The 12,355-nt window shown below is 52.1% G+C and overlaps 1 protein-coding gene across 1 annotated transcript in view; it reads left to right on the top strand.

Annotated features, from left to right (window-relative positions):
* The window catches only part of LOC146822510 (uncharacterized), a 181,694-nt gene that overhangs the window by 44,565 nt on the left and 124,774 nt on the right, over nt 1-12,355 (top strand). The window contains exon 2 of the mRNA XM_085613627.1: nt 8,320-8,446. Coding sequence (XP_085469753.1) covers nt 8,320-8,446 — 127 coding nt within the window. The remainder of the gene's footprint in view (nt 1-8,319; nt 8,447-12,355) is intronic.

A 12,355-nucleotide genomic window follows, 5' to 3' on the forward strand; every position in this document is an offset into this window, starting at 1 on the left:
AGAAGAAACTAAAGTTACTTTCGGTGGGGTGGAGTAGGCGCCAAACGTCCGTAAGCCCAAAGGACTCGAGAAAGTCCGGCAGCCACCTTTGCCCCTGGGGCAGGTCTCTAGGTGGCAGCCTGTCTTGGGCTCCCGACGCCACCGCGTTCAAGTCCCCTCCCAGCACGAGCCGACCCTCAGGTAGCGAAAGGAGGAATGAGCCCAGGTCTGCGAAGGCCCGGGCCTGTAGGCCTGGGGGGATATAAACTGAAAGAAGATTAAGCGTCCGGCCCTCCCAACGCCCCGACACAGCCGTGAAGCGGCCCTGCGGGTCGGTCTTGGTGATATCCACATGAAGTGGTAGCGAGCGTCGCAGGACTATACCCACTCCTCGCGATCCAGTGGTGAAACCTGAGTGTGCTGCTAGAGTGTAGCCATATCTATTCAGGGCATGACAGACATTCCCCAGCAAGTATGTTTCTTGCAAAAGCACCACATCTGGCTGGTGTCGTTTGAGAAACTGCAAAACTACAGTACGCTTAAGTCTGTCCCCCATACCATTGACATTCCAACTGAGGATCTTCAAGCTTTTTTCCCACCTCCTAGCCATAGCTGTGTCTTACAAGGGTGCCTTGTCCCACCACCCGGGCATCAGTTGTGTGGACATATTTTGTGTGACCGTAAAGGATCCCCAACTCCCACCCCTCCCTGGGTCCCACCCCGCAATGACAAACCATACAAAATACAACAAACCCAGTAAACCGGACGATCAACTCCCTCCCTCCCGAAGCTGGCCCCGACCTCCCTGCCCCCCCGTCCCAAAACAATCCCCCCCCCACCCTGCCCCCTGCTCCGTGGGTCTTGAACTACCCACCACCCCAATTAGCAGAGCGCCTGTCGCCCCACCCCACCCCGGTGAACCCACCGAGGAACTCAACTTGGGAAGTTCGTGGGCTAGTCCCCTGTGGTCGCCCGTCCGTGGTGTCCCAGTTCGTTCAGCCCCTCTGTCCCGGAGCCACCCACACATTGAAGCCAACCGTAGAGGTAGTGAGGCGGCCAGTGTACCCCAGAGTTAACTAGTTTTAAAGTAAAGGCACGTGTGGTATACTTTACTGTCCGACGTCTTGTCAGCGCTATCTCTCGTGGTCTCAGCGCGGCGTCCCCTCTCTGGACAAGCCCCAACGGGGACTGTTGGACCTGGAACGCCAGGACCGCTGACTTGGCTCACCACCCCCTGGGTGTCCCGGCGCCGACTCCGTGGCGGGCAGGCCCGCGTCTCGCCGCTGTACATCTTCACGTCGGGAACCCTGCGTCGCCTCTCCCGCATCCAGCCACTCCTGTACCGCTTCCGGCGTGGTGAAGAAGAGGGATCGTCCACCAGTGATGATTTTCAGTTTGGCGGGAAAGAACATCATGTATCTGATCCCACGATCGCGTAACGCCGCCTTGACCCCTTGGAAGGAGCTCCTTTCCCGCTGGACCTGGAGCGTGAAGTCGGGAAAGAACCGGATCGTGGCCCCCTCATACTGTAGGTCACCGTGCTGTCTTGCCGCCTGGAGAATTGCGTCACGGTCCCGGAAATTCAATATTTTGGCTATGATCGTCCGTGGCATGGCCCCAGGCTTGGGTCATGGGATAGGGGCTCTGTGCGCCCGCTCAATGGTGAAGAGCTTCGAGAGACGCTTGGGTTTAAGGTGTCGTAGGATCAGGTCCTCCAGGAAGAGCTCCACACTGTCTCCTTCAAGTCCTTCCGCCACACCCACGACGCGGATATTACTTCTCCGAGCCCTCCCTTCTTGGTCATCAAGCCGCAGGGCCATCAGGCGGTGCTGGTGCACTAGCTCATTCACCCTACCCTCTAGCCGCTTCTCCGAGTCCTGTGGGGCCTTTATATCGACTTCGTTGCCCTTGGACCGGTCCGTGGTTTTCCCCAGGTCGGCTCGAAGCAGGGCCACTTCAATGGTGATCTTATTCATTTTGGTTTCCAAGTTCGTGCCCAGGGTTTGAATCGCGGCCATGATGGACTTCAAGGAAGGGTCCGCTGGGTCTGCATCATCCTTCGGAGCCCTGTCCGCCTGAGGCGGCGCCTTGGCTACTGTGTACTGGTCAAGTTTGTTGGCCTGTGTTGCGGCGCCACTCTTGGGCCGCATGGCGTTCCAGGCACCTCGCGGGCCGTATGTACCACCGCCCGCCGCAACACCCAAGTGCCCCTTGGTCCGACCAGCGTTCGCGGACGTATCCTGGGGCCCACAGCTCTTGCTCAGGGATCGATAGAGGGAGGAAGGCATCCGCCGCCAAAAAGGCAGGCCCGAAATCAGATCCAGTACACCGTCCCACTCCCGGGCAGCCAGGCGGTGCGCAGTCCCAAGTCGCGCTCGTGGGTCTCACCGGATGAGTGGGCAGGGCGCCCCTCTGCAACAGGCCTCCCTCTGCTCTCCTGTGGCCATAAAATGGCGTCCCCTTCTAGGCCAGGGAATCACTCTGCCGCAGCCCTAGTCGCGATCGTGCACCTTCCCTTTGGACGACTGCTGGTCCCCGCCGCAGCACCCAGGCGCCCCCTGGTCCGGCCGGCTTTCACGGACGTATCCTTGGGCCCACAGCTCTCTCTCAGGGATCAATAAGGGGAGGAAGGCCTCCGCCGCCAAACAGCCGGGCACGATATCAGGTACAGTACTCCGTCCCACTCCCGGGCAGCCAGGCGGCGTGCAGTCCCCAGTCGCGCTCGTGGGTCTCACCGGATGGTTGGGCAGGGTGCCCCTCAGCGTCAGACTCCCTCCGCTCTCCCGTGGCCACAAAATGGCGCCCCCTTCTCGGCCAGGGAATCACTCCACCGCAGCCCCAGTCGCGATCGTGCACCTTCCCTGTGGACGCCTGCTGGTCTCCGACCTTGGCCTCAGGCTCCCGGGCCCAGGGGCGGCCCCGCGCCACGAAATCGGCCGCGTTCTCCCGCGATGGCGTCACTCCGAGCACGTCGCTAAGCAGGCCCACGCCGGGGGCCTCAGGTAGCGCCGGGAGCAGTCCCAGAGCTCCGGAGCCGAGGCGCCCGGCCGCCGTCACCCGCCGCGGCCGCCTGAGTGTCTCCTGGGGTCGCCGAGCAGCTCTCGTGGGCACTGGGTCAGGGGGAGCCGGGGGAGCTCCAGAGCACTCCCCTCAGCACGGATTAAGTCCGGATTTCAGTGGAACACCAACGGCCCCGGCGGAGCTCCGGGATCAGGCGGCCATTCACCACGGCGCCTAGCCACGCCCCCCTCGTAGCCCTACTTTTAACTCATTCTTACAGGAGAATTATAAATCCGAACAGGAAACAAAAATACAATCTGGGTAGGATAAACTACCCTCGCAAGGACCAAGGAAATTACACGACCCATCATGCATCTGAGCTCACACTCATCATGTAAGCAGAACGCGTTGCCCCGAACAGTCAGAGGTTGTTTCCTTTAATCTCCCCCCTCACAAGTACTCCCAAACGTTCCCTTCCCACCACAGCCGCACCACAATCACTAATATTATTTCCCAATTACCTTAGCTGCTCACTGCATCACATTGTTTTGCAACTACCAGCGGTAGGAATATAAACATATGACATACAGCAGATTAAACACGGATTTCTTCTTCCGAATATTCGTTAGCCCAATTGCTCGGGAATGAACAGCGACAGGAAGAGAGACAACCTGCGTCATTGAGACAGACAAACACAAAAGAATAGACATTTTTTTTTTTTTTTAAAAGCCCTACAAAACAAAAGCATGTTTCGTAGGTTTAATCATTTAATTTAAGAGCCCGTAGGAATGTCACGGCCGCCCCGTAAAAAAGCAGGTTTATTCATTCTTGTACACCGACAGCACCTGATTAAAGAAACCGCATCCCTCCAATAGGGAGAGCAGACGCTAACCTCCAGGGGACAAAGGGACATGCAGCGAACGTGTTTTCCAGCTGCAAGCAGCAGAGCAGGCTGAAGCCACAGCCACCATGTTTACCACATACAAGACAATCTACCCCTCACATGCCCCACCTAGCATCCTCGCTCAGGCACCACAAGGGGGCACTGCAATCAGACCTTTTTACCAGTCCAACCCCGTTGGGTATCAGTGCCAGGTACCCGCTACTCCAGCGCTGCCTGCATCCTGGTCAATACAGTTTTACCCCACCACCCCCAGGTTTTGCAGACCTACACCACAGACTCACCGGTGTTGTAAACGTGCAGCTCGTCTACTATCCCTTCGTTACCGCCACCGAACACCACGATGAGCTCCTTGATGGCCACTGCGCGATGTCCGTGCCGGGGCCTCTGCACCGGGCCCGACCAGCCCACCACTCGCTTCCATCGGGGTTGTAAGGCGTTCGAGGGGGGCTGGGAGGTGGGGGCGCCGGTGGCCGCAGGGGGGGGTAGCGGCAGCCATTATGTCCGATGAGAATAAACCACAAATGTGACGTAATCAGGTGCGACAAAAAACGTACAGAACTGGGTTCAGACTGGGGGTACTCTTCGTTTGTGGGGGCTTCACGGGAGCACCGGAGGGGGCTGGTTTACAGGCCGGACATGGAGACTGTGGGAGCCGCCATCTTAGGAGAGAAGAGCTGCCGCTGCCTTCTGCTGGTCCCGCCTCCTCCACTGGTCCGTCAGCCTAGGGGAGCGTGCTACTATCTGTTGCCGGTTTCCTAACCCGGGGATTGGGCCCAGTGCCCTGCGTGCGAGCCCCTGGCCCCCGCTACTGCTCTCCTGTGTAGCTAAAGCCACTGCCGCTGGGAGCCGCCATCTTGTGCCTGTCCATTGGAGCCGCCTCCAGAATGGCGGCGAGCAGGGCTGCCTCACCTCACGCGCAGCGGAGGAGGAGCCTGCGCCGCCGCTGCCTGCAGTACACAGAACCCTCCGCTGCAGTCACCGGTACCACTCGCTGCAACAGAAGCTTAACACTGCCCTCCCGCTTTGCAAACACTGGGGGGGGGGGGAGACGCTTTGCCACCAAAGAAATCCCGGGGAGCGCCATCTTGTGCGTTTGTTACGGCAAACTCCACCCATCCTTCAAACTTTAAAAAAGGAGGCGGGGACACCGGGAGGGAGGGCAGGCAAGCAAAACAAAGAACCGTGGCGGCTCCAAAGTAAAGAAAACGTTCTGACAAAAATATGACAGGTCGGCCCATGGGGGGTTCTTTGTCTCTTCCCAGCACACGCTGCCGTACAGAGCGGGATCTCGTCAGGTATCGCAGGGAGGCGCCATCTTGTGACCGTTAAGGGACGTTTTTCAAATTACCACATCAAAAAATAACATCTTTTCTAAGTGCATAAAAATATATGCTATCAAAACGGCCCTTCTAAATGTATCGGGCTCTGTGCTTCCTTTCAAGAGCGCTCCGTGAGCACGAGGAGTGCGTGTTATGGCGAGGGGTGGGGGCGCCTATGGTGTGAACGTGTATAGCGGTGGGGTCTCATCATTGGGGGTGAGACACGCAGCTGTGATCCTCTAATTTTGAGGGAGAGACACTTATCTCGGTAGCGACTTTGTCTGCAGGGCGGAGGGAGTCGACTGTTTGGGCAGACATGCACAAACAGCCATGAACACCGCCGCCTTTCTCCGAGGTCAAGCAGAAATGTTTTCGGATTCGGGGGCGTGTTTTCATTCTCTCCTCTTGCCATTGGCTGGAGAAGAGAAAAACACGCCCAGCGAAAAGTAACGAAAAAACACGCCCCCGAATCCGAAAAGGACGGGGCTTGTTTTGCGAGACAAGCCTCTTCTCCAATGGCTGGCCAACATTTAAGAGGCCAGCCAATGGAGAAGAGGAGAGAAGAGGGGCGGGTTCAAGCCCCTCTTCTCCAAGTCATTAAATCTCACGAGCGAGACTGCGCAAGCGCAGCCTTCGCTAGCCGAGACCTAAAAAAGGAGGTTGGGTGATTCATGAAGGGTCCATTGCGGCATAAAGAACTCATAATGTCTGTGTCCTGAAGATGCTGCTGTGAGTTTTCCTTTAATAACCCCCATGTGCTAGTGAAGGCGGCGTGGAGGATCACATACGCCCAGATAGTAGGTGGCACCCTTACTCTGAGGTTGATGACTCGGTGTGCACTGCTGTATGGTGCATGAGCGGTCGGGGATTGTGAACAGAGCAGTGTTAGATGTATTTTCCTAGGAGGAGACAGGAACACTGTTCTCAGTCCTGCACCGCCTAGAATGCCCTGTAGAAGGTGAGGTCCTCTGACGTCAGCGTGTTTCTTGGGGCGCGAGCCGCTTGGTCTTTAAGAGTAGAACTGAGTGATGGAGGCCCGTATCACGGGTAGGACTCGCATCCCCTTTCTAGCTTTGGCAACAGAGGTGCAGGGCACCGAGTGCTAGCTCTTGAACCTGTCCTGCTGATATTGAAGTTGCTCCTGCCAACAGAGCATCTGTCTTCAGAACCACCATGTTGTGATCTCTTGCCACCAGTTACCTCCACTGCTCCTCCGGGTGGGGGGCAAACTCATCTCCAAGATACTTTGAAGCTACAGGGAGCCAGAAGTTACCAGGAACGTATTGAGCCGGGCAGTGTGGTGGAGCCACTCCCTGGACAGTCAGGAGACAGCTGTCAGAGAGAGCCCCCAGCACATTTATCATGGAAGGTCCTAGCATGGAAACTTAACCTCTGAGCACCCCTCACCTCTTACATTACAGCAGCTCTCCGGTCACCTCTCTATTCATTCCACACTGGCATTGGAGGGAGGGCGCGTCCATGTGAAGTGCTGTTGTATCCCCCAGTTTCCATTGATTTTCAATGGAGCGCTCCTGCCATATATCAGTAGTATTTTAATGTTATTTATTAAGGACAATGTTTGCTTATCGCTTCTTGGTGGTAAGAGATTCTTTACTTATTGCTGGTAACTAAAAGGTCAGACTATGGTAAAGAGGCAGGTTTTTAGTAATTTCCTGAAGTTGGACATCAGAAGTTGACTTTGAAGAGAAAGAGGCAGCCATGGACTCTTGAATGTCTTGGTAAGCAGCACTGTGGTCATTTATAGTATATAAATATAATACTTCAAGTTTTAAAATGATTTAATTGTGAACCGGTGGCCAGTGCAGCTTTTATGGGTTGGTGGGATACAATCAGAGGGCCTGATTTAGATCTCGGTGGACAGGTTACTCCGTCTCAACGATGGCAGATATCCCGTCTGCCGAAATATAAATTGCATTACATTCTATGGGATTTATATCTCAGTGGACAGCATATCTGTCACCGTTCTGACAGAGTGACCCGTCCACCGAGATCTAAATCAGGCCCAGTGTCTTTGGCCGGTTCTCAGATATTCTGATTGAGCTGAAGACAGGCAGTGAGATTGATCGGTACAGATAAAGGTACAGCATCCCCATAATCCAGTCGCTGTTGTACCAATGCTTACACAACAGCGATGTGAAGATGTTCGTTTACGAAAGAACAGATGCTACAAAGAATTCTAACTGAAAGAAATAGGGGCTGGTGATTTTTGAGACCTGAGTCTTTAAGCCCAGATTTGAGTCAAGCTGGATGTCTACTTTGAGGACTGAAGGCAATGGAACTCGCGAAGGGCCCATGATTGCACCTCAGAGCAGGTGTTCAGTAGTAGGGTTCCAGAAGTTAGCAGCCGCTCCGTTTTTGTAGGGTTGAACTTAAAGTAGTTGGTGGACATCCAACAGCGAGTAGAGGATACGCTGTCTGCTGCTAAAGAAATTTGTATCCCCTTGAAACGAAACAGGAGATACCCCAAGAATCATTTGTGTATTGTGGGTGTACATGCAGAACCTCACTCTGATCTGAGGAGCAGATAGATTTTTTGGATTGTAGTACCTTTGTGTTGAACACTAGAGGTGCCTAGAGGTGCCCGGGGCCTCTTCAGCCCTGGATGGGATTGCTTGTGGATTCTTACACCTTTTATTAACTTTTAGCAGACATGGCAAAGTCGGGGAATTCCTGATGGGACTTTGGGGATGATGGACCCACAACATATTAGCCCTTCACCCTTCAGCCCCCACTGAACTCTTGAAGAACCCGATTATGTGGACCTCGGTAGGATTTCTGTATCATAAAAAAATTAAAGAAATGAAATTTGAAGCGTCCGTGTTTAAGAGTGTGCTGTGGATTGGGTATAGTGCCCGGTGCTGACGCAATGCTGGCGCTACCCACACCTCCCTGCTCTGCTGGTAGCGTGGCGTAGTCTGACCTGGCCACTCAGAGTTGACCATCTCGGTGATAGACCCCTGAGATAAACATGCGGCTTCTCTCATTCTGTGCTTGCTTTGGAGACTTAAGTTGCATGTGTGGCTCTTAAACCTAGAGATGCCGTTTCCAGGGTAGTCAAAGAATCGTGTACTGAGGGAATAACTTCCTGCTTTTCAGGAGCCGGTGACCTTCCATGATGTGGCCATGTACTTCCTGGAAGAAGAGTGGCAGGGACTGGAGGAGAAGCAGAGGCGGCTCTACCAGACCGTGATGGAGGAGATCCACCAGGCCCTCGTCTCGCTGGGTAAGGGCGCGCCGCAAATATGGAGAAGCCAACATTGGCTTTGCATTTACCTCCGGTGACATTAAACTGTTCACCTAATAGAATACATTGTTAGAGAAAGGAAAGGGAAGGGAACAAGAGATTACATAATCCCCCCGTGCCATTGAAATGAAGAGAGAAACCCCTACTCCCACTGCCACGTGTCGGCCTTTCCCCTGATGTGATCCCTCTGTGCTTTGCCCACTCTGGATGGTCCAGGTCTCTCCTTGGGATGAGTGTTCATAGGTTTGGGAAAGGATCACTGTTATCCTAGCAGTTAGTGCGGAGCTGAGCTGTGTCTGTCCAGAGCTGTAGACAGCGAGGGGCTCAGCTGTGACATGTGTTTGTGTCTCATATGAGTGAATGAGGGTCTGGGGTGAGCTGAGGCTATTGTATGTCTTGGACATGTGAATGAATGAGGCTCTGGGGTGAGCTGAGGCTGTTGTATGTCTTGGACATGTGAGTGAATGAGGGACTGGGGTTAGCTGAGGCTGTTGTATGTCTTGGACATGTGAGTGAATGAGGGTCTGGGGGGAGCTGAGGCTGTTGTATGTCTTGGACATGTGAGTGAATGAGGGTCTGGGGTGAGCTGAGGGTGTTGTATGTCTTGGACATGTGAGTGAATGAGGGTCTGGGGTGAGCTGAGGCTGTTGTATGTCTTGGACATGTGAGTGAATGAGGGTCTTGGGGTAGCTGAGGCTGTTGTATGTCTTGGACATGTGAGTGAATGAGGATCTGGGGTTAGCTGAGGCTGTTGTATGTCTTGGACATGTGAGTGAATGAGGGTCTGGGGGTAGCTGAGGCTGTTGTATGTCTTGGACATGTGAGTGAATGAGGGTCTGGGGGGAGCTGAGGCTGTTGTATGTCTTGGACCAGTCCTCCATTTTGGATCTTCAGAAATCTCTTTCCCCTGAGGGAGCAAAATGGAGGCTGGCGGAGGGGGACTTGTTGACAGAGGTTTGCTGCCACACTCAGTTGTGGGGATGTGATCCTCCTCCAGGAGTCCGCTCTGTTCCACGCATGTGCAGTGGTACATGGAAGGGAGCATGCCATCCTTTCCCAGCCCATCCCTTTAGCCAGGCACACCTCTTACCCCACCCATATTCCACTGTGATACTTTGTCGTTGTGGTGTGGAAACCCTCCGGGAGGGATTATCGAGGGTTGAGTGGGCTTTCTTTGGATATAATGTAGTCTGCAAGGCGGGGCGGGCTCGCCTGGCTCTGGTCTCCAAGCTGCGGAGGGTCGGCGGTTGTCAGCACTTTCTTGAAGTCCCAGGCATCGATGTCTTGGATTCCACATGTGCTCAGCGGCGTTAGGACGCTTGCCTTGAAGTGTAAATCATGTACTCCTAAGTATCCCTACTTTATTTAATATTTACTTAGGTTTAGAAATATAGAGAATAGTTTTCTAGAACCTCTGTTTCTGCTCCGTTGCTTGATTTGGGTTTTCAGACCTAGTTCAAGGCAAACTTTCTTGGACGGTGATCTCTAGTGATCTCAAGAGATAGCAGTGGGGTGGAATGTAAAACAAAATCTACTTGTCCAAGGGATAGAACGCTTCAGAAATCTACTTGTCCTAGAAAGTAATCCACTTGTCCCTTTTGATGCCTGGCAGTGAAGTGGCAAATTACGGGAGATCACTCATGGTACAATTAGTAACACTGGACCACTCACTCCTTTTGAATTATGTAAGGTTTGCTAGTACTTCGTTAGGTTGTGATGGGTTTGCTGGCATGCAGAAAGGTATCGTCTTCTGATCCTAGACGTGTGTTAATGCTTAGAAAAATTGCGCTATCCACATGTGGAAGCGTACCTTATATGCACTGCCGAAGTTCCAAATGGAAATCAATTTCAAACTTGAACCAGTTTTCTGAATTGTAATTTTATTCACATTATCACTTCTGTGTATTTATTGTTCAAAATCAATTCTTCCAGCATGACTTTTGTTCACCTGAAATTCCTTATGAACGCTTCATGCGTATCCATAATGTACTCACTTTGTTTCAACAAGCAGGACGCGAGGTCCTGAGATCATGGCGGTCTAGAAGGAATGTACCCCCTGATGAAGGGCAGAGATATGGCCAAAATGCATTGGGGACACATCTAAAAATGAACAGTGAACATCACGGATACGCATGAAATGATTTATAAGGGATGCTTCCACATGTGGATAGCACAATTTTCCTGAGCAGATCACTCATTGTATCAGGGATCTGCTAACACCCTCTTTTGACAGACTTCATCTTTTCTGGAGCCAACCAAACATTATAAAGGTGAAATAAATATATGGACGAATACATGAAAACAAAATTTATAAAGCGCTCCAATCACCCGGGGGTATCAAGGTGCTAAGCAGAAGCTGACCAGCTAGGAAGACACAGAGATGCATAATTATTTGGGAAAAAGCCAAGTTTTCAGACTTTTTCTGAACGCTAGTAAATTTGTCTTGAGTTTTAGTTCTGCCGGAAGTGAATACGATGTGCATAAACTGAAACCTCTCCCACCCCAGTTAGCTTTCTTAAATCTTTGGATTACAAGATTTCTACTTGTGGCAGAGCGTGGGGAGCGTGCTGGGATGTCTCGTTGAAAATGCTGTATAAAGTAGTCTGGGCCGACCGCATGTTGTGCCCTGACGGGGATGCAGGAGTGCCTCAAACTGTATGCGTTTATCAATGGGGAGCCAGTGTAGTTGGATCAGTGCTTGATTTATGTTTCAGAATGCCCAGCAGTAACCTTGCTGCGGCATTCTGCAGCATCTGTAACTTATGTAAAAAACACTGTTGAACGTTCCTGAAGAGTGCATTACTATAATCTACTTTGGACGAGATCAGAGTCGTGACTACCCTCGTCTGCAGGATCGATGGAATGAAAGGTAGTGCTTTCCTTAAAGTTTCCAGAAACACGAAGAGGTGATGTGATTTATTTGTCCTTAAAAAGATAACTTAGTATCAATAATCACCCCTCGGGGTAGGCAAAGTCCCTAGTTCCTGGGGCCACCAGTTGTTTGACCAGAAAGATGGGTTGTTGCCAAACAGCAGGACCTCAGTTTTAAAGGAGTTTAATTTCAAGCTGTTTCTGCTCATCCAGTTCCCGATATGAAGCTTACAGCCGTGAAACTGGGTGGCCGTGGATCCAGGATTGTTAGTGATGGATACGACGATCTGTGTGTCATCCGCATATGAAACCAAGGAAAAGCCAAATGATTTCATTAAAGCTGCAAGTGGGGTAACATAAAGATTGAACAAGGTGGGGCTCAAAGATGGGCCATGAGGGACTCCACAGGGTAATGAAAAGGCTGGTGAGGTGAAACCACCTAGAGAGACCGTTTGAAAGCGGTCAGCCAAAAAAGAAGTCATAAACTTGAGTGCGTTATCCTTGATCCCAATTTATTCGAGGCGATCAATAGGAAGAGCATGGTTGACCGTATCAAATGCGGCAGAAGATCTAGAAGGATCAAGGCCGCATTTCCCCCCACTGTCTATCATTTGCCCAATTTCTTCTGTGGCTGTAATCAGCGCCAGTTCAGTACTATGGTGACTTCGAAAACCGAACTGTGTAGAATCCAGACTCATGTTTTTTTCTAGAAAGATGGTCAGTTCCTTATTGACGATCTTCTCGACCAGTTTAGCAGGAAATGGTATTGAGTTATTGGTCAATAGTTGTCGGGGTCACCGGTGCTTAAGATAGTCTTTTTTATTAGTGGCAAAATAGGCCCTACCTTCCAATCTTTCGGAAAAAAACCTGCTTCAAAAAGATTGTTGAATATTACCGTGAGGTGTGTGGCTATCACCTCTGGGGCCAAATGAATTCTTCTGGCCGGGCATGGGTCCTGTGGTGAACCTGATTTCATCTGCATCAGTATACTTTGCGTCTGATTCCCCGTCAGAGGCC

Source organism: Triturus cristatus, chromosome 6 (genome assembly GCF_964204655.1).
Source record: "Triturus cristatus chromosome 6, aTriCri1.1, whole genome shotgun sequence".
Taxonomy (NCBI): domain Eukaryota; kingdom Metazoa; phylum Chordata; class Amphibia; order Caudata; family Salamandridae; genus Triturus; species Triturus cristatus.